General features: G+C 41.9%; 5 protein-coding genes across 5 annotated transcripts; 2 read left to right on the forward strand and 3 right to left on the reverse strand.

The window, feature by feature from the left end:
• Positions 1-5: 5 nt before the first annotated feature.
• On the reverse strand, positions 6-2,690 carry LOC129728060 (conserved oligomeric Golgi complex subunit 4). Its single transcript, XM_055686434.1, has 4 exons — positions 2,471-2,690; positions 1,391-2,416; positions 199-1,331; positions 6-142 (listed from the first exon to the last, which is right to left on the reverse strand). The coding sequence occupies exons 1-4, from the start codon at positions 2,558-2,560 to the stop codon at positions 100-102; spliced, it is 2,292 nt and encodes a 763-aa protein (XP_055542409.1). The 5' UTR covers positions 2,561-2,690; the 3' UTR covers positions 6-99.
• Positions 2,691-2,751: 61 nt separating this feature from the next.
• Positions 2,752-4,949, forward strand: LOC129728061 (uncharacterized). The gene is made up of 2 exons (XM_055686435.1): positions 2,752-3,324; positions 3,400-4,949. Exons 1-2 carry the CDS (start codon positions 2,901-2,903, stop codon positions 4,896-4,898), a joined length of 1,923 nt encoding a protein of 640 aa, XP_055542410.1. The 5' UTR covers positions 2,752-2,900; the 3' UTR covers positions 4,899-4,949.
• A 6-nt stretch (positions 4,950-4,955) lies between these two features.
• LOC129728063 (ATP synthase mitochondrial F1 complex assembly factor 2) lies at positions 4,956-6,121 on the reverse strand. Its single transcript, XM_055686438.1, has 4 exons — positions 5,935-6,121; positions 5,638-5,834; positions 5,471-5,581; positions 4,956-5,415 (listed from the first exon to the last, which is right to left on the reverse strand). Exons 1-4 carry the CDS (start codon positions 6,005-6,007, stop codon positions 4,987-4,989), a joined length of 810 nt encoding a protein of 269 aa, XP_055542413.1. The 5' UTR covers positions 6,008-6,121; the 3' UTR covers positions 4,956-4,986.
• A 534-nt stretch (positions 6,122-6,655) lies between these two features.
• On the reverse strand, positions 6,656-8,492 carry LOC129728062 (uncharacterized). The gene is made up of 3 exons (XM_055686437.1): positions 8,337-8,492; positions 7,730-8,274; positions 6,656-7,668 (listed from the first exon to the last, which is right to left on the reverse strand). The coding sequence occupies exons 1-3, from the start codon at positions 8,411-8,413 to the stop codon at positions 6,860-6,862; spliced, it is 1,431 nt and encodes a 476-aa protein (XP_055542412.1). The 5' UTR covers positions 8,414-8,492; the 3' UTR covers positions 6,656-6,859.
• Positions 8,493-12,165: 3,673 nt separating this feature from the next.
• Positions 12,166-14,610, forward strand: LOC129728415 (uncharacterized). Its single transcript, XM_055686852.1, has one exon. It carries the CDS (start codon positions 12,166-12,168, stop codon positions 14,608-14,610), a length of 2,445 nt encoding a protein of 814 aa, XP_055542827.1.
• Positions 14,611-21,683: the final 7,073 nt, after the last annotated feature.

Raw genomic sequence — 21,683 nt, forward strand, 5'->3', positions numbered from 1 at the left:
GCAAATCTTTTAATACGATAATATATTACTTTATCTGCACAATCGATTAAAATTTCGATAACATTTACTCAACGCTCACTACACTTACCCACACTACTTCTAGAGTTTCAACTTTTTTATATCTTCCATCCTGAAGTCGATTCTGAAAGTCAAAGTTTTATCAAATGTTTCAGTGCTTCAAAATGAAACTATATCTACCTTAAGGCGAGAATAGTGCGCACCTCATTGGGTGTCACTCGCCATGCAGCTGAAGCCGACTCCCAGTACTCGGGCAGCTCGGAAACGCTCTCCAAGTTTAGAATCGTTGCCATCTGCAGCAACTTTGCCAACTTATCTCGCACAGACCACGAAGTAGCCCCCGTTAGAAACGAAGCCAGCGCTCGGGCTTCCTGATCCAGTACCAGTCCTCCGAGTCGATTGAAGGTGGATTTCTTGATAGCCCGCTCTAAACGGGTCGTAATTTCCGTAGTAACAATACTGACCAAAGCATCGTAGTTTCTCGGTGTCAACGAAGTTTTGAACATCGTAAGAAGGTTATCAACTTGAACAATTAAAAACTGAATAAAAGTCTCGCCGGCTTCGTAAGTTGACAGCTCTTCTTCTGTGAGGTTGTGATTATGACCTATAAACTGATCAACCCACGGGTGCAGCCGGGGCTTGATAGCCGAAGCTCGCAGCTGCTGTAGACCGAAATCCACGAGGGCTTTTAATGAATCACCCACCGATTTCAACAGGGAAAGGCAACTATCCAACTTTTCTTTTTCTCGCGTCGTCATTGAAGGAAAATTCAATTTTACTTCGTCTGCCATCATTGTCCACAGCGTTTCAATGAATTCCGTTGACATATCGGCATTATTTAACGTCGTCAGAAACTTTGTCCTCGCTTGATCAACGTCGCTAGTTTGCAACCGACCCTGTTGGATCGAACTTTGAAAAGCAGACTGGGCCAAATCCATGTAACCGGTTGGATAACCTGCTTTTAGAGGGGATTTCAGAGCGTTGGTAAAATCCTGCTCCAAACAGCTGGCCGCATTGTTGATAACGGCGCAAACTCCATCCAACGACTGAGTTCCGTTCGAGCGACGAATGCACTTTCGAATTATGAAAAACACATCATCTAACATGCTGGAACAATGCTGACCGGGCTCGATGCTATCCAAAGATATCGCTTTCAGCACACTTTCCTCCATAAAGTAACGCTCGAAGAGTAAATACGTTCCCAGGACCTCTTGCATTTGTGTGCTCAACCGTGATTTCTTGATTAAATCGTTCAATTTTGCCAGCTTCGCTTCTTTTTCTTCGGGTTGAAAAGCACTCTTTTCAAGGTCAGCCTGCAAATGCGAAAGTATGATGGACCAACATATGAAGCTCAATTCAGATTAGTACTTACCGCGCATCGTCGTTTGATAAATTTCACGTACAACTCTGCCCTCGAATGAATAATAGTGATTTCCCCAATCAATGCATCTATGTCCTTCGCGTTCAGCTTATCAACCGATCCACCACCGGAGGACTTTCGATAGTGGCCCATCGTCGACGTGTTGCCAGAATTCTTTATATAATCGTTTATTTGAGCAACTCGTCTACCGATCTGTCGGTTTTTGTTGAAGTCCAAAATTAACTTGGCAACTTCCTCGTCACATTCCCGCTGAAGAATCGCTATGACCTGGATCAACCTCCCGGCTCCATAGCAATTCTCAATGATAGCCTGGTTGACTTCCACCACACGCGCAATATTTTCCAGCATAATCGTGAGCGTGTCCGAATAAGCGACAGTGGTTCGCTTTTCCGCTTTGGCAATATCCATGGATGAGCGCAGTTCTTTTTGTGCCTTCACCTGCAACTTCGAGCAGATGTAATTCATAAACTTGTCCAGTCCCTCGTCGTGCATTCCCAGCAGCGGAAAAATTTTGAAGAAACGTTCTACCGACGCCAGATCGTCCTTCTTTACAGCTTCGTCAAACTTTTGACTGACCATTTGCCTAATCTGTTCAGCCGCTTGTTCCAGCGTATCCACCGCTTTTCGTACGGATGTTATCGATCCTGACACATCGTCGGCGGTTTTTTGCAGCAAATTCTTATCCATTGACAGGAACCGGTTAACGTGAGCGGCACCTTTTTCGAAATCTTCCTCTCGGATTGCGGCGATTACACCCTGGCTGCACAGCTGCAGATCAATCAAATCGTGCACCCGCTGTTGGCACTCGGATACGCGACTCCGAGCCTCATCCAGTCGGCGCACTTTTGCGCTCACGTTTTCCGCCAGTTGCGAGGTGTGGCCAATCATCGACGACAGGTTTTGGCTTTTGTCTGTCGCAAAGGAAAGGCTGCCCAGCGCCAGACCAATGTTGCGCATTTTCGCTTCCAGTTGGCATTGCTGTGATAGAATGTCCTCGAGACGGGCGTCGATTTCCCTCTGCCGATTAAACGTAACTTAAACTTCACAGGAAACGCGAAAAAGAACACATACCTCTTTGAACGTTATTTTTCGACAAACTTCATCGATGCCCTCCTGGGTACTGATATCACAGTCCTCGACCAGTGAATCCAGTTTAATCATGGTGCACTTGTAACGATTTGAACAACATTTATTGGCGAAGAACCTAATAAAATAACACTTTATTGCGGCAAATACGGCTAGTACGGTGACATGTTGGCAAAATACTTGTCTCTTGTGTCCTGTCAAAGCCAGCTGATCGGTGACGTCATCAAGAAGCTGCAGAAGTGCCTGCAGAAGTTTTGACGTATCGTTGTTTCTGAAGGGAATATCATTCCGCTTTGTTATTGAATTGTTTCTTCATTGTTTTCACCGGTTTTACTTAAGTCGGCTGTGATTTAGGCTTATTTATTTGATTTTGGTGAAATCTATAGCTTTTTTTCAATCTAATTGATTATCCAGCATGTTGAAACTATTGCTGCCCCTGCAGCGGTGCAGTCTGGCATTTTTAACAGGCCACACTGCTTTCCGTACTACTACAACACAACAACGCCCAATAACGCGGGTTGTTCGGTTTCTCTCAAGCAACAGCGGAAACAACATTCAAGATAGAGAAGACGACCTTCCAATATCGGTCGTGTCCGTCAATGATCCATTCGGTGTGAGTAGCGGTACCGCTCTATGGAAAAGGGAAGAACTACTGAGTCGAATCAATGAATTAATCAGTTGCAATCGCACTGAACTGCTGCGTATTTACAAACTAAATCGTCGCATACTGCGAGCGGTACCACCGAAGATGATTACCGACAACATTCAACTATTGCTCAATCGTGGCGTCGCCGATCGAATGATAGTGCGTTATTCAAAGATTCTGTCGCTTTATCCAGGTAACTCAAAGTCAAATGGATTTCTTGTGCTTAAAACATCATCGGACAACTTTTTTTCTGATTTGATTTTTACAGATGAACTTACCGCAAAACTAGATGCACTCAGCCAATTCAAAAGCCTCAAAGATATCAATCACGTGGCAGCATTTTTGAAAATCAAACAAAGTGTTTTACAAAAGGTTGTGGATATTTCTCTGAGTGAGAGCGTGGAACACGGAAATCGCTTATACTATCTCCACGCTAAGACGGGGGTAGACGTAGAAACCATCGCACACTATCTGTCCTCCAGTATTCGGGTGTACAAATTGGCGCTTAGCAAATTTCAAACCAATCTAGCCTACTGCCTGGAACATCTGGAGCCAGCCGATGTAATCCGGCACCTGTCGATCCTAGCCTATGCCAGTTCTTCGATCGCTGAACGGCTGCAGATGTTGAAGTCTTTTTCTCTGCAAAAGGTCAAGCCATGGATGATTCGTGTTCCAAATTTGGCACTGGAAAAAACCTTCGACGAGGTACTGGACAAGGGGAACGAACCTGCATTCAAAAATCCTCTGTCGGAAGTATGGTTCGAAAATCACGTCAAAAGCAAACTTATGACCATGTTGAACTGCAGCCAAGAAGAAGCAATAAAGCTTTACGATGATAGAAAAGGATCCATGTTCTCTTTCGACAATATCGAAATACTGTTAGAAAAGGGTGTTAGCAGAGAAACAATTTTAAAGAACTCTTTTGTGTTATCAGTTAAAAAGCAAGAATTGATTTCCAAGTTAAAGAGCCTAGCGACGCTGAGAGGACTACGGGATATTAATGACGTCATTCCGTTGTGTGCACTTAAGCACGTACAAATTTTGAAAATTGTCCACAAAATTGAAAATGAGCGATTTCCAAACAATACCAATCGTATCTACTATTTCGCGGACCACACAGGAATTCCAGCATCAGATGTAGCCCAACAGTTCGCACGACGTACCTTCATGTTCCGAGTACCGAAGGAAAGCTTAATAGAAAATCTGGAACTATTTACAACACACATGAATAGCGAAGACGTGCTTGCCGATTTATGGGCTTTCAAATACTCGCCAGCAGTCGTAGCCGATAGAATTTCTCGCGCCAAAGAAGTCCGAGGTAAGAAACTAATGCCGTGGATGGTTCGCTGCCCAGATATAATCCTGGAGAAGTCTCTGCAACTAACTAAGGAAAATCGAGCGCTGCTCGGCGAGAACGGAACGATTCTGGAATACCTCGGAAAACGGTTAGGACTGAGTGACGAAGTGACAAAGTCCATAATTATAAAGGCACCATCGGTGCAGAATGTTCGCATGACTAAAGTTAAAATGATTATCGACTATTTGCTAAACGAACTAAACTATTCTTCGCACGATATTGCGTTGAATCCGCGAATTTTGATGCACAGTTTAGAGACCACAAAAAAGAGAATGGATCAACTACGAGAGCTTGGCTGCCGGCCTCGATCGCTGATTGTTGTTTGTAAGAGCCAGCGACAGTACAACAAATTTGTGAAAGATTGGCTAGCGTTGAAAGGACAGCGGCAGCAAAGTGCTGAAGCCAACTGAAGGCAACGCACGATTGGCGTTGTAATATTCTATAATAGTATTGAAAAAACATGCTGATTAATTTTTCGATCCAATCCGAATGCCATGTTTAGGGACTCTTTTGTTTCATCGTAACGTTACTGGAATTCAAATGCACCATTAGAATAGCGGCGGAAAGTCGAGCCTGCGAATCAAGCTGCTGCACATCATGGGCCCATTCTACACGTCCCCAGTGTCCCAGTTGGTATTCCTCCTCTAGTCGGGCCAGCAGCACAGCTTTCTCCGGAAGCAGGAATCGATCAACGCATGCGCAAGTCAAGATTAGCGATTTGATGGTATCAACGGCGAACATGAAACCATGCAGAGCGGCCACATTGTAGGATGACAGATAACGGCTGATGTTCATTGCTGTTCCAGGGGCAAAACTGGGCACCTCCAATCCATCAGTGGCAACCAGCTCTACTTCGTATCGCTTGTTGAACCACTCTATCACGGGACTCCACTCAGCGAGTTGAAGGTTTTTCAGGCCTTTTTCTTCCTGAAACAGACGCGTTTTAACTGAATGCAATGTTCTTTAGTAGTTAGAATGTTACCCCCGTGTAGAACAAAAGAGCGTCAGTGTTTAAATAATTGACTAAATAGTTCACAATATCCGGCTTCTGCAGGTTGTTTGGGTTGTCGATCACTGTGCTGCTTAGGGCTGTCTGATAACGAACGTAATTTCAATAAAATTTGGAGCATTATTTCAAGTCCTACTTACCAAATGCATGCTGGATCGATCTATCACCTCCCTCTGGGCGTCCCACTCGGTCGCAATGGCAATAGCTAGCGGTTCGCTTTCCACGAAAAACGGGGCTCCTTTCAGTGTTTTGAGCTTTCGCTGATCCAGTGCAATTTCATACCGTCCATTGCTCGATACAACACCGGTTTGGCGATAGAATCGCTTAGGTGGGGCAACTGCAAGAGTGGTAATAAAAGAGTTTTGTTTCTAACGTTTTCTAAAGCAAACTAATTACATAATTCAAATATCTCAGGGATACAAATACGATCTACTTACCGTATCTCCGTATGCTACCTGCACATACCTGATTTACTACTCGTACAAGTAATCTACAACTATTTAAAAGCATTTGTTCGAATTTTTGCCCAAAGACGCTTAACTATAGGAGAGAAAATTAATCAACAACTTTACTACCTTTCTGTTACTTCTACACGCGTATGCTATCAGATGTAAACAAAAGCACGTGAAATCGAAATTGAGTATCCCTTCAGAAACACACATTGAACATTTTTCGTGTTAATTTCTAATAGGGTGACCATGAAACATGGAAAAAAAAACGCATTACTACAAGGATTGAAAAACTACAGAGGTATGAGAGAACGGGTAATTTTTTTTGCACAATCGTTCTTTATATTGCAGAGCACTATGAGTTCATTAACCTCTCGGACGATAACAAAGCCCTACTGAATTCGAACAACGGCAATTTCGAACATATTTTTCCAATTTTGAAACTAGAAGTGGCTAGAGACTAGCCTCCAATCAAAATAAACGAGCTACCATGAAGAAATATCACCTTCGATGATTAATGAGATGTTTTAGTACTATTGTCTTCATTATTCCACTCAATCTCTCAATTTTTGTCGGTATTCCTAATCTTAATTGAAAATGGCGAAACTAGGACATGTTTTTATACTACTGCCATGAATATCTCAGTAATTGCAATAAAATCCCTAAATTATATCTGTGAAATTTAAATTCGGTTTAATTAAAAGCAGCCTTTTCTGATACGTAGATTAATTTATATTTAAATTACATAACTTCCAACTTTTTTTTTACGAAACAACAGTATTGCGTATTTCACTGTAAAACAAAAGCCAACAAATGACCAAACAAATGACTATAAAAAATAAAAGCAGCATTGTACGTTCGATTGAAAATGAAATCGATGGGGAATGTTTCATCCAGCACACAGAACCAGCGCCTAGGGCACGCGGCTTATCGCCATAGAGAGATATCCGTTCGAATAATACAGCTCATCGTATTCGTCGATGTAGTTCGTATTCCGCAGCGGTTTGTAATCCTTGAAGGGATTGTCGGCTGCTCGTTTGACAAACACCAAATCTTTTTTCTTCATTGCCCGTTTGCTGATACTGAAAATTGTGGCACAATCCTGACACGCCTCGGTACGCGTGTAGGAAGTAAACACGATCGGAATGTTGACGTATCGGATCAACCGAACCAGCGTAGCGGACCAGGTATCTTTGGTGGATTCAATATGCTCGTGAAAGCCACAGTTATAGCTCACAATAATCTGCGGTCGTTCCAAGTGTTCGTTTGGCTCCAACATGTGGAAAAGCCCTTTGTAGTAATGCATTTTAATTGTACGAGTTCCCTCGTACTTCAACTCGATTTCGTCTTTTATCGAACCTAGCTGGGGTCCGATGAAATAGATAATCACGTCCCGGAGCTGCGGAATGTACGTGAATATTACAGAGCACGTGTTATAGTCGAAGTAAACTATTTCGTCTTCCGCGCCGACAACGTAAATCACTAGCGAGTTCTGTAACTCCCGGTTCATACCTGTAAGGCACAGTCCGTATAAAATTGTGCTTATGTGCGAAAAGTTCGACACAAATTTTAAATCGTTAAAATCTTTAACCGATGTAGGTTTAAAAGGAATGTTAGTTTTGTATGCCACATTGACTAAATCGAATGAATTTCTCGGAAACCGATTAAGTTCAAATGCCGAAAGCTTCGGAAAGCCAACCGTTTCTAGCCTGTTGGGATAATCTGTTGGAGATAAAATATTATTAAAAGTCGTACCAAATATAAAGGGTATCTAGTCGTTTACCTGCATCTAATAACAGATTCACTCGGTACATTTCACACCAGCGTTCGTGATGGGCGGCATCCTGTTCCCTATGATCATCACAGCAGTAAAGAGCCTGATAACAACCCTCACACGGTTTCAAGTTGCTCGTATCGTACTCGTAACAGATCCGACATATGTTGGGGAAACGTAGCAGCGTATACTCGTGCTGATAAAGTTTACGTTGTAGCATAGCGATGATTAGGCATTCCGCCAGAGAAATCGCGCACTCCAAATCACGACGGCTACCGCCAACGATTTTACCGCATTCATTTCTGACTTCCAAGATGTGTTGAATTTGCTTCATAGTGAGTATTTTCGTCACGGTACGACAGAAATCCTTGTGCAACTTCCAATCTTCTTTTTGGTGTTGCTCACCGCAATAACCAATAAGTCGACAGCCCTTACAGTATCGAAGCTTTTGTCCTACTAACAATAACCGATGTCCGGCCGTCTGGCTGAAGCAAACATTGCAACGCGTTGGATTGAAGTTGTTGTACATCCGCTCCTCCATGATCCTTTGAGTTCTAGCCAAATCAAGTTTCAATGTGAGTGATGGTGGATATGATATGATAAAAAAAATAGTTACCGAAAATTAAGCAAACTGGACAAAAAACTTTTCGAACGCAAACCAGATCTTCGGCTTCGATTTGGGCTTGTCAACATCAGTCAATGATGATGATTGTGAACGCAGAGTCGCACTCTCTGTTGGTTTTTGTTCGAATCGAACGCTTCGAAGCGAGCAAAACAAAAAGCAATGAATAAAAAAAGCAAAAAAGTATCAAAAAGAGATGCCAGATATTAGGATTAAGCTGTAAACCGAAGACTTTTACAGTACACTGAAAATAAATCACACGCTAATCCCTAATGCTCTTTACATATGAAAGTCACTAAACGAACCTAAGCATTCTATTATGTCGACTCATATCGATTTTTATTGGACTCCACGCTATTTTAACGTGTTTTGGCATTTGACGTGTGTAAGCATTGAAATCTGAGTGTAAAATGATTGATTTTGGTATGCATGACATGGCAAACCGAAGTGTAAGACACTTGATTTTGTGCTGTACACTGAAACGCAAGTGTATTTTACGTAGATATGAAATGTTTCATCTATTAGCACAGAAGTAAGTGGAATCCACTTGGCAGTAACGTGTCGATTTTTTACAGTGTACAGTCAGGGGAAATTTACTGCTGTCAAAATTCATATATGTGTGCGTTATCGCAGATCAACTCTCGTCCATAGCCAAGTATGATGACAGTTCTACAAGGTATGCTACATTTTTGTCTATCAACGCACACAAAAAAATCTCGTTATGAAAAATTTCGCGTTTTGTATGGAATTCAGAACATTTTTGGAAATTTCTCGTATTATGTTGTTTTATATCTGATTTTTTTGGTTGGAGAGTGAATCTCCAGTTGAAACACACTAGAAATTGATATTTATTTAGATTTAGTGTGAAAAATTGCGACAATATGTCGAAATAAAATATATAAAAATGCTATATTTCTAATAGTTGGAGCATAATCTTTGTCGCGATCTTTCATCGCTTCGCACTTCGGTCCAACCCTTTCAATGCGAAACGCAGCGGTCAAAGTGACACACAGCCCTGTGCGTTGTCAAGGCGCCACTGGCTGTCACTACAGAACGTCAGCAGAACGGAAGAACGAGGGAAAAAAGAAAAAAAAAAGATTCTGACGACTGGAGGTGTGAACGAAAACGTGCGGCTATTAAAATTTGCTAAACTAACAGTTTACTTATATATCTATACACGAATAGTTACTAAAATTATTAAAAATTGGAACACTAAATAAAACTAAGTGAAAAATTAAAAGCATAATTAAAATTGTGAAGCTAAAACTTACGATCTAATAGTACGGTCCTAAGTACGGTCTAAAAACGAGGTTTGTATCATGCAATGACTAGCTGATACGTTATTAAAAACGAGGCTAAAAGTAATATCTTTCATATTTACGGTGCTCAGCTGCTGCCCGAATGTCTACGGGAGAATTTAACAAATAATTAACAAAAACAGAACCGGAAACAATATTGTCACTGATTGCCTAGGAAAACGAGTTAAAAAAGAGGCATTAAACGTAAGCTTTTCGATTATCTTTCATTCTTATATAAATTACCTATTATATACTATATATTAGTCATTACATGCTATATTGTACATTACCCACATAAACTCATTTAAAACCCATATACACATGTAAAATTTAGTATTAACTTAACCTAATAGTTATTCACTACCGTACAATTATGTTTCTCCGGTAGGAATTTTTTAACGTTACGTTGCGTACGCTACAATCTACAAAATATACGTTATCAAATCGGAAAAAACTGTCTTTCTCGTTGCATTTGCAACATTTTAAAAAATTCGTTTAGTCGCGATCGGGGTGAGCTTAAATATGCCGAGAGATAGTCGTGCTAAAGAGCCTAAGCCGGGTGTGAGTTGTGGAGAGTGCAATGATCCGGATAATAGTTAAATGGTGTGCTGCGACGAATGTTGCCGATGGTTTCATTTTAAGTGCGTAGGTGTCGATGAAGGAATCGAAGACGTAGACTGGAGTTGTTCGTCGTGCGAAGCGGAGCGTACATCCCAGGACGCATCGATCCCCACTACGATACCTGCACCGGGTGGAGCGGACAAAAAATCGTCAAGCAACCAACAACAACAGAGCTTGCAACGTCAACAGTTGCAAAGAATGATGGATCAAATGCAAAGTAGGTTCGAAGGACAACAACAAGCGTACGAAAAATTGCTACAAGAAAAGGACCAAGAGATGCAGAATGCAGTAAGTGACCTGCAGCGCCAATTCCAGATTCGATTAAGGGAAAAAGAGCAACAGGTCCGAGAGGAGTTGAAGGCTCAGACTGTCGTACCTCCACCAAATGCGAATTCAACTGCAGTAGAAAGTGGAAACCATGTAGCTGCAGATATGTGCAAGGCGGTCGAACGAATGGAGAAACAGCTTCAGGAGATGGCAAACAGACAGGATTCCGTAGCCAAAAGTTTAGATGAACGTTTGAGGACGATAGAAGTGTCTCGTCATGCTTCGGTACTGAACAACCGCAGTAATCTAAACGTCAATGCGTATCCTTTTGACCCGAACCAACGTTCGGATTTGTCTCATGAGCTGAGCGGAAGTCAACTTGCTGCGCGCCATGCAGTGGCAAAAGAGCTCCCGATCTTCACTGGTAATGCTGAGGAGTGGCCTCTGTTTATTGCCTCCTATGAAAGTACCACCAGAATGTGTGGCTACAGTAACGAGGAGAATCTGCTGCGACTTCAACGTTGTTTAAGAGGAAAGGCACTCGAATCAGTACGTAGTCGTTTGTTATATCCAGCGGGGCTTGAAGGCGTTATAAACACATTGCGAACGCTATTCGGCAGGCCGGAAGTAATCGTCCACTCTTTGGTATGCAAAATTCGGGAAATGTCATCGCCGAAGACCGAGAAACTCGGAACTTTAATCGATTTCGGAGTCGCAGTACAGAATATGTGTGCCACAATTGTAGCCTGTGGGTTGAATGATCATCTTTGTAACGTGGCACTCCTTCAAGAACTTGTCGAGAGACTACCACCATCCATCAAACTGGACTGGGCGAGACGACGCCAGACATTGAATGCAGTTACGCTAGCGGATTTTAGTGACTGGCTCGGTGAGCTGGTTGAAGCAGCTTGCGTGGTTTCAGTCCCGTCATCGATTGGCCCTTTCATTGGAAAACCTGAGAGACGTGGTCGTAAGGAAGAGGTATGTGTACACCTTGAATCTAGTTCGAGCTCAGCGTCCAACACAGGGACCCCCTACAGTCAGACGGCGAAACCGGCAAATAAACAATGCGTCATCTGTCACAGTGAATGCAGTAAGGTGGAGAACTGTAAAAAGTTTCTGGCATTTGATGTGGGAGCCAGATGGACAGCATTGAAGGAAAATAAACTATGCCGGAAGTGTCTGACGAAGCATTTTGGAGCGTGTGCGATTGAACAAGTTTGCGGCAGAAACGGTTGTTCTTATCTGCACCACAAGCTGTTACACGATGACTCTAGATACCAGCGGAATGCAAATTCTCCACCATCAACTTCATTAGATGCCACGAAAATTAATACCGCAAGCTGCAATGCTCATGTCAGTAAGACCTCTGAGATTCTTTTCAGATACGCTCCGATAGTCGTTTATGGAAGGGGAAAATCTGTTCACACTTTCGCTTTCCTGGATGAAGGCTCGTCAGTAACTTTAATGGAGCACGGCCTTTTGGAAAAGCTGGGAATCGAAGGCGGATCATATCCGTTATGTCTGGGATGGACAGCGAATCAACAACGATTTTTGGAGCGCACAACACGAAGAGGTATTGGATTCCGAAGGTGCATACTGTTGAAAATCTTGCTCTACCGCGACAAACTTTGAACATGAACGAACTGGTACACCAATACGATTATTTGACGGATTTACCAACTGACTCATATCAGAACGTTCAACCAAGGATACTCATCGGAGTAGATAACTGCTACCTGGGACATGCGCTGGATAGCAGAGAGGGAATGATACATGAACCGATTGCTGCTAGAACACGTCTAGGTTGGATAATCTTTGGACCGTTGTCGACAGCTGCTCCAGCGGTATCAGACTCTCCGGCGTGTAATAACCTCCATATATGCGCGTGCTGTGAGCGAAAGGATGCGGAACTACATAACACGGTAAAAGCATATTTTTCGTTAGACAGTCTCGGAGTTGCGCGCTTTACCAAGCCACTTTTATCAAAAGACGATGATCGAGCGGTACGTTTGCTGGAATCGTCGACCCAGGTGAAAGGTAGGCGATATGAAACCGGATTACTCTGGCGTTACGACAATGCTCAACTACCGGACAGTAGACCAATGGCAATGAAGCGGTTGGTGTGCTTAGAGAAGCGTATGCAAAGAGAACCCGAACTGGCACGAATTTTGAAGGAGAAGATCAACGATTATCAGCGAAACGGATACATCGAGAAGTTGACAAAGACTCAACTGTCCGAGGAATTCCCGCGTGTCTGGTATCTCCCAATATTTCCCGTGGTTAACCCAAACAAGCCTGGGAAGCTTCGCATAGTCTGGGATGCGGCTGCAAAGGTGGCGGGAACTTCGCTGAATTCATTTTTACTCAGTGGTCCGGACCAACTTACTTCTCTTCCGTCTGTGTTACACCGTTTCCGGGAGTTCCGAATTGCTGTTACGGGTGATATCCGCGAGATGTTCCACCAGGTGTTGGTGAACAGAACCGACCAGCAATGCCAAAGATTCCTGTGGCGCGATGGCGATCAATCCCGAAGTCCAGATGTCTACGCGATGAAAGTTATGACATTCGGGGCGACGTGCTCACCTAGTTGTGCGCAGTTCGTTAAAAACCATAACGCACTACGATACCAATCCCGCTTTCCAAGAGCGGCCGAGGCTATACTGAAAGAGCATTATGTTGACGATATGCTTTCTAGTGAGGAGTCGGAAGAGGCGGCGGTGAAGCTTGCAAAAGACGTCCGTTTTATCCACTCACAGGCTGGATTCGAAATACGTAATTGGCTGTCGAACTCAAAGCGAGTACTTCAAGAATTGGAGGCGGAGCCGGGCGAAAAAAGCTTAAATCTGTCGAGCGAGTTGGGGACGGAGAAAGTTCTTGGTATGTGGTGGTGCACCGCTTCCGATACTTTTACTTTCAAAGTTTCTCCGAGGATAAGTGCAGATTTACTACAAGGCCGCGTCATACCGACAAAGCGTCAGATTTTGAGCACCCTGATGATGGTGTACGATCCGCTTGGATTACTGGCAAATTTCCTGATGTTCTTGAAAATCTTGCTTCAAGAGATCTGGCGCAGTGGTGTTAATTGGGACGAGCACATCGCAAGTGAGCAATGGGAGAAGTGGCAAATGTGGCTTAGAGTTCTTCCTCACGTGGAGGATGTACGAGTTCCAAGGTGTTACCGAGAGAAAACTGGCATTGGAGAACAAAATCGGATACAGCTACAGATATTCGTCGACGCGTCTGAAAACGGATTCGCAGCAGTTGCGTACCTACGCTTCGAAGAACATGACACCATTGAGTGCGCGATAATCGGGGCTAAGACCCGAGTGGCACCCCTGAGGTACGTGTCGATTCCTACGCTGGAACTTCAAGCGGCAGTAATCGGAGCCCGTTTGGCGAACGATGTAATGGAGTCGCACACATTGAAACCTACTCAAAGATTTTTTTGGACAGATTCACGTGACGTGCTTTGCTGGATAAATTCGGACCACCGTAAATATAGCCAGTTCGTTGCAGTACGAGTCAGTGAAATGCTGGAGTTGACCGAACCAACTGAATGGAACTGGATTCCGTCGAAACTAAACGTTGCTGATGATGCCACGAAGTGGCAGAGGTTGCCGGATCTGTCTCCTACAAGTCGCTGGTTTCGAGGTCCTGAATACCTGTGGGATCAAAGGGTTGAATGGCCCGTTACAACTTTGAATCACGGGCACACCGTCGAGGAAATACGTCCAAACGTGCTCCATCACGTCGAAGAGCGTGCGCTGTTTCGATGGGAGAAGTTCTCACAATGGAAACGGCTTCTACGCCAGGTGGCATTTGTGAAACGGTTCCCAGCGAACGTTCGTAGGAAAAAAGCGAAGCAGAATATCGTTACTGGAGTGCTGACTCAAAAAGAGCTCAAGGAAGCAGAAATTTTCATCCCCAAACTGGTGCAGAATGCTGTGTTCGCTCCTGAAATAGAGTCACTGCACAAACCGAACAAGGTACCCTGGAAGAAAGCATTACCGAAAAGTAGTCCGTTGTACAGGTTGAGTCCATTCATTTCCGAAGATGGGATTCTACGTATGAAAGGCTGAATAGACGCGTGCGAATTTGTGGACGAGCGTACCAAGCATCCGGTACTGCTGCCCAAACGTCATCCTGTTACAGACCTCATTATCGCTGAAATTCACCAAAGATATTGTCATATCAACCACCAGACCGTGCTCAGCCAAATTCAGCGTAGGTTCTATGTGCCTCAGCTTCGCTCAGCTTATAACCGGGTGCGTGCAGGATGCCAGTATTGTAAAAACCACCTTGCGAAACCGTTTGCCCCAGAGATGTCCGCACTTCCTTCTACGCGGTTGAAGGCCTTTTGTCGCCCCTTCTCCTACATAGGCATCGACTATTTCGGTCCGATGTATGTTGTTGTTGGAAGACGAACCGAAAAACGTTGGGGGGTATTGATAACTTGCCTCACCGTTAGAGCCATACACTTAGAAATTGCACACAGTCTCACAACAGATTCATGCATACTTGCCATCAGGAATTTTATTGCCAGAAGAGGTACGCCCCTCGAAATAGTGAGTGATCGGGGAACTAACTTCGTTGGAGCCAGTCGCGAGCTAAAGCAAGAGCTAGAGAAGCTGAATCAGGAGAAGTTGATGGAATATTTTGTCACTAGTGACACAAAATGGACATTTAACCCACCTGCATCTCCACACTTCGGCGGAGCCTGGGAACGTCTTGTTCAGTCTGTTAAAAAAACCCTAAAGCACCTCCAAATTTCGCGCACACCCACCGACGAGCTTTTAAGAAACATGATGGCGGAGATCGAACTAATCGTAAATTCTAGACCCTTAACCGAGCTACCGCTGGATGACGAAATGTCATCCCCACTCACACTGAACCATTTCTTACTCGGATCGTCAGACGGTTCTAAGCCCCCGATCGCGTTCGACGATAAGTATCATGCCCTGAAACACACCTGGAAGATGTCCCAGATCTACGCAAACCGGTTCTGGAAACGATGGATAGCAGAATATCTACCAACGTTGACGCGAAGGACGAAGTGGTTTCAGCCGGTGAAGCCTATCGCCGAAGGAGATATTGTCATCGTGGTGGATGAGACGCTACCGAGAAACTGTACCAAAACCAAAGGTCGGGTAGTGAATGCAATCCGGTCGAAGGATGGACAGGTTCGTCGCGCTCAGGTGCAGACAGCTAATGGTATCCTGGAGAGACCGGCCGTAAAACTTGCGGTGTTGGACCTTAGTGCAACCGTAAGTACGTCGGACCCTTGATCACGAAGTACTGGGGGGAGTGTCGCGATCTTTCATCGCTTCGCACTTCGGTCCAACCCTTTCAATGCGAAACGCAGCGGTCAAAGTGACACACAGCCCTGTGCGTTGTCAAGGCGCCACTGGCTGTCACTACAGAACGTCAGCAGAACGGAAGAACGAGGGAAAAAAGAAAAAAAAAGATTCTGACGACTGGAGGTGTGAACGAAAACGTGCGGCTATTAAAATTTGCTAAACTAACAGTTTACTTATATATCTATACACGAATAGTTACTAAAATTATTAAAAATTGGAACACTAAATAAAACTAAGTGAAAAATTAAAAGCATAATTAAAATTGTGAAGCTAAAACTTACGATCTAATAGTACGGTCCTAAGTACGGTCTAAAAACGAGGTTTGTATCATGCAATGACTAGCTGATACGTTATTAAAAACGAGGCTAAAAGTAATATATTTCATATTTACGGTGCTCAGCTGCTGCCCGAATGTCTACGGGAGAATTCAACAAATAATTAAAGAAAACAGAACCGGAAACAATATTGTCACTGATTGCCTAGGAAAACGAGTTAAAAAAGAGGCATTAAACGTAAGCTTTTCGATTATCTTTCATTCTTATATAAATTACCTATTATATACTATATATTAGTCATTACATGCTATATTGTACATTACCCACATAAACTCATTTAAAACCCATATACACATGTAAAATTTAGTATTAACTTAACCTAATAGTTATTCACTACCGTACAATTATGTTTCTCCGGTAGGAATTTTTTAACGTTACGTTGCGTACGCTACAATCTACAAAATATACGTTATCAAATAGGAAAAAACTGTCTTTCTCGTTGCATTTGCAACAATCTTAGCCATTGTCATAGCTCATGACTTTTTTTACTGTATGAAACATAAGCGACTCTATTTAGAAGCGCTATTAGAGTACAAGAAAAAAACGAAAAGTGCAAAAAGGTTACCGGCAAATTGATGAAAAACAGCATATTTTACCTAAACCGCAGCATGTTTATGTATTCCCCACAAATAAAACATGTTTCAACATCATTTCTATAACTTTTCAGGAAAGTATGTTTAATAAGTTTAGTTTAAAATGCAAAATCATTTCAAATTTCATACAAAATTGGAAAAAGTTCATAACGATCACTAATACTAATGCATCGACGTGAATAGCATACCTTTTAGAACTGTCATCTATACTTGGGGTCCATAGAGCTTTCTACGCCAGATCTCACCAATACAGGCTTAGCCTGTGTCCTAATAAAATCGATTTATTTTCAACCAAAAAATCAGCTGATAATCAATTTCGAAAAATATTGCACTTATGAATCCTAGTTCATTAGTGTTACCTGTTTTAACAAACTTTGTTTTAGTGGAAAACCAGATGAAATAAAACTAAAAATCGGCTTACAACTTGAATAAAAGCTCGGGGCAGGAGGAAATGTTTTGTTACTACCAGCGTGTTGATTATTTGCAACCAAAATTAAACTTGTATTAGTGAAATCGACCACTAATACTAGCGCAGATAGGAAGGTCTATGAAGTTTGTTGGTCCCAGGACTATGCTATCGCTGTCAAATCTCATACACACTTAAAATAAAACACCGAATTCGGTAAAATTTTACCGGAATATCAACAGTTGAACGTTCGGTGACATCTTCGGTGTTTCCGAAAATTACCGAACAGTTTGTGAAACCACCAACCGAGTGGTCGGTAATTTTCGCAGCTTTTTGGTAATGTTCCAAACCGAGCAGCCAGTAAAATTTACCGAAAGAGACTTTAAAAATGAACAAAAATACCGAACGCACCTGTAAAAAATACCGGTGGCAGAAAAAGTCGGTTATAAATGAGCCTGCCGGTACCGTCTAAAATCAAACTAAATTAACCAGATTACTTACGAAAAATGTTAGCGACTCGTACATCCTGTTTCAGTAATTCACCATTAACACTTTCCAAATTATAAATATCCTATGTTTACACACAACAATTAAAACAAATCAGCAGCACCAGTAGAATATATTCGCGTCTTGGACGGTTGCACGTATGAGAAAAATGGCCACCACATTCACAATTTGGCATTTTCACAAGTTGTTCGGTAAAAAGTTATACAAATTTCGGTGAATGTAAAATAAAGCAAATATTTCGGTAACAGTTAACAAAATTATGGTAAAACTTACAGATCTTACAGAACAGTCGTTAATTCGATGCTTTTTTGCAGGTATACCGGTATTATTACACTTTACCGATGGATTATTGTTAAAAAAATTACCGAACGACTTTTTTTGGATTAAGTGTGTATATTTGCAGTGTACGCAACATCTCAATGGTTCGCTGACACTAGCGGTACCCGGAAAATGGGCAGTTTACACTAAAGGGAAGAATTTTCGAGCAACTGCTCCATATGTTGGCCCTATCTATTGATGACAAAATAAAACTAAAAGCGATCAAATTTATCAATTTGATCACGTAATGTGTATGGAACGGTATTAAATAAGTGAACTGTTATTTATACTGTTTATTTTTAATTCACAGGCTGTAGTATAAACACAAATAATGTGTAAAAACTTTTGTTCTACACACATGTACACATGTACACAAATGCCGCCATATTGCTAACGAAGTTCGATACATGATTTCTAGTAGATGTCATCCTCCTGGTTGGTCCATGGCGTTTAAAAGATTTCCTGTGTGACGAGGAAACTATATGTTTTTCAGATAATTGCAGGCTGCTGCTACCGAATTTCATTACGTAACGCAGTATGAATAAAAGTTTTCCGCGATTTCTAGAGTTTTGTTAATAGAAAACGCTACAATTCTACTAAATTTTACTTCAATCAAAACGACAAAAACCAAAACAACCGGACGCCTTGTTGCCAAATGTGCTGGTCACGGTTACACGATATTTGACAGATAGATTCCCCCTGAGTACAGTCCCTTTATTTACAGTCTAGCGGAGTGGATTCGGGAACCAATTTAAACTGTTATAACTGGAACCAGTCAATGGAGATTCTATACGACTGTTTCCCGTTATAAAAGTTTAAATTGGTTCCCGAGTCCACTTCGCCAGACTAGTAAAATATACAGTGACTATATTTTACAGTCCTTTTCCAAAATAAGGTGTTTAGGGGTATAAATATGTATCCCACAAAAATTATGTATTTCGCGGTAAGAACAGTAAATGGACAATGTTTTATTGTGACCATAAAAAAAATATGGTATTTTTACTGTAAGCTTGCAAACGTTTTTCCTCATTACCATGTATAAACCATACTTTTTATTGTTGAATCTACCACCGACAATAATTTTGTTATGAAAAACATTGTTAGTTACTTCTAAATGTATGGGAGAAATTCCTGGAAAAATGCTGTTAAGATACATAACAACCCCCCTTTTTCATGGTAAAAATGGCGAAAGCCTTGGTGCTACATTACGATTCGGAACTCGACCTTCTGTTTTTTTATGTACAGACTTCGCAGTCAACTGTGTGATGCACAGGACAATTTTGGGGCTAGCACTACGATCCCACTGACAATAACAGTTCCTCCTGAGCCGAGACTCGAACCTACGACGACTAGCTTGTTAGGACAGCATCGTACCATCGAGACCAACTGAAAGGTTGCAAAAACAATGTTTTTTAGTGTTTTGAACAATGATGTTTAATGTAAAATTAATGTATTTACATAGGGGCTAAACATCTTTATTTTCATGAAAAATATTTCGATAATATTACACGATATTGGTTGATATATTTTGATAGTTAACGCACAGACAAACAGACGTGCCTCTTCGAAAAAAAATCCTGAAAAATCTCCGTCCTCATTCATAACGTTACACTCATGCGCCACCATGTGAGCTTATTGCCTACCCAACAAACAATTTTATTGATTTATAGCTTGTTAAGCTACTATTTGGCGGATTTCGGCTGAACCAAAGCTCTACAAGCTGCTATACAACAAAATTGTTTGTTGGGTACTAACTTATTTTCATAGAACGGATTTGTCTTCGCTAATGGGTGTGCACGCTTGCTTAAATCCACAGCAGCAGTATTACTAACGGGTTTTGTCTTTGATATTTAACGCTTGCCTATAGCGATACTAGCGGCATTATTGCCCAATAAGTAAAATTTCAAAATAATCGTTATTTTTCTGGTCGATGAAATCGTCATCGAGTGGCACGTCTGTTTGTCTGTGGTTAACGTTTATTTGTCAATTGACATCCCTCCAACGATAATGTAACGTCAATAAGCTAGGATATAGATAGAGGAGTGGCCGAAAATGCAACGACAAATACTTTGTAATAGCCAATTTTTTTTATTCCACTGTGTGCGGGAAAAACTGCCGAGGAATAATGAAACATCATGGTCATTTAAGACGCAAGTAAGAAAGAGATGCCAGACAATTGTTTACGAACATAGCACGTGCGGTGGTGGGTTGAAGCGGACAAATTTTACAGTGCGCTTCGGGCAGCACGGCAGGTCAAAACTGGGTTAAAATCGAGCGAATAAAGAAGCGTTTTGACAGCAGTTAACGCGCTTCCAGGTCAAAACGAGGTGAGCTGGTGGAATCGAAAAATTCGCTATAAAATTGAACATTGGAAATATTTCGCAATATATGAATAGTGTCTAGCCACCAGGTGTTTACAATAAATAACATAGTTAAATTATGGTATAACCACATACATAAGACATACGTAACACTCACGAAGAAATCTTCCAAAAAAGTTGGTACAAAATGAACTACTCGAAAGTACCAACCTCTGTAAAAAAACCTCTGTTTGAGTAGTTGATGGAGGTTGTGTATCTGCGCAGCCTCGTTCCCACTCGAAAAATGCAGCACTGATTTTGTAAACAACTTTTTGACAGTTTCGTAAGGGATTTTGTTGAGGGCTCGAGTAGAGCCGCGATGAAGAAAATTCATTCCGTTCATTTTCGTCGAGCAGTTCTTACTGGTGTTGGTACCGGGTGATGTGGGGCAAAGAGTACCAAAATAAATCGACACTGTTACGTATGTCTAAGTATGTGGTATAACCACATACATAAGACATACGTAACACTCAGGAAGAAATCTTCCAAAAAAGTTGGTACAAAATGAACTACTCGAATGGTACCACACCCTGAATAAAATCACTGTTTGAGTTGTTTTTGAAGGCAGTGTACCTGCGCAGCCCTGCATTTGTCTAGTTCCTACTCGAAAAATACTGCATTCATTTTGTTAACAACTTTTTGACAGTTCCTTATGGGATTTTCCCTGGGGCTCGATAAAGCCGAGAAGAAGAAAATTCATTTTGTTCATTATTTATCGAGCAGTGTGACAGGGCGAGGTACGGAGTTCTATGGGGCAACGTGTACCAGAAAAAAACGCCAGTGTTACGTATGTCTTATGTATGTGATAATACGCTTGTAACCTTACTCGCAAGAAGCGGAATGTATTTTTTTTTGTTTACACAACACAAACGAATGTTAGGTATATATTGACAGGCGCACAAGTGGGCGCATGGCTTTGTTGTGCGCAACTTGTTTGATGGTCTGTGGATTTCAGATAAGAACCGCAATATGGTAAAAAAAGTTCGTTTTTTAAAACATAAAAAATTTCGACGCATTGCCAAAACCAAACGGGGCCTGTACTGCAATCATGTACAACATTAGACACATTCCACGCTCTTCTACACCAAGACATCAAAATTTAAAACTGCATATTTGACCCAGAACTGTTGTGTATGTGAAAGAGGATAAATTTAACTTCACGGGAAACGTTTGTTTCATTTGAATTACATGCAAAACTTGACTAAATGATTGAATTAAAACACTCATAAAAGATTAATAAAATCATAGTTTTGACACTTTTTTTAAAAAAAATGCT

This window comes from Wyeomyia smithii, chromosome 3 (genome assembly GCF_029784165.1).
Source record: "Wyeomyia smithii strain HCP4-BCI-WySm-NY-G18 chromosome 3, ASM2978416v1, whole genome shotgun sequence".
Classification (NCBI taxonomy): Eukaryota; Metazoa; Arthropoda; class Insecta; order Diptera; family Culicidae; genus Wyeomyia; species Wyeomyia smithii.

Coding starts and splice junctions, on each gene's coding strand:
- LOC129728060 (XM_055686434.1), bottom strand. CDS start 2,560: ATGATTAAACTGGATTCACTGGTCGAGGACTGTGATATCAGTACCCAG. Junction 2,417..2,470: donor GAAAAATAACGTTCAAAGAG/GTATGTGTTCTT, acceptor TTTAATCGGCAG/AGGGAAATCGACGCCCGTCT. Junction 143..198: donor CGCACTATTCTCGCCTTAAG/GTAGATATAGTT, acceptor TTTGACTTTCAG/AATCGACTTCAGGATGGAAG.
- LOC129728061 (XM_055686435.1), top strand. CDS start 2,901: ATGTTGAAACTATTGCTGCCCCTGCAGCGGTGCAGTCTGGCATTTTTA. Junction 3,325..3,399: donor GATTCTGTCGCTTTATCCAG/GTAACTCAAAGT, acceptor TGATTTTTACAG/ATGAACTTACCGCAAAACTA.
- LOC129728063 (XM_055686438.1), bottom strand. CDS start 6,007: ATGCTTTTAAATAGTTGTAGATTACTTGTACGAGTAGTAAATCAGGTA. Junction 5,835..5,934: donor AGGTAGCATACGGAGATACG/GTAAGTAGATCG, acceptor CCACTCTTGCAG/TTGCCCCACCTAAGCGATTC. Junction 5,582..5,637: donor ATCGATCCAGCATGCATTTG/GTAAGTAGGACT, acceptor GTTCGTTATCAG/ACAGCCCTAAGCAGCACAGT.
- LOC129728062 (XM_055686437.1), bottom strand. CDS start 8,413: ATGTTGACAAGCCCAAATCGAAGCCGAAGATCTGGTTTGCGTTCGAAA. Junction 8,275..8,336: donor TCCAGTTTGCTTAATTTTCG/GTAACTATTTTT, acceptor TGATTTGGCTAG/AACTCAAAGGATCATGGAGG. Junction 7,669..7,729: donor GAATCTGTTATTAGATGCAG/GTAAACGACTAG, acceptor TATCTCCAACAG/ATTATCCCAACAGGCTAGAA.
- LOC129728415 (XM_055686852.1), top strand. CDS start 12,166: ATGAACGAACTGGTACACCAATACGATTATTTGACGGATTTACCAACT.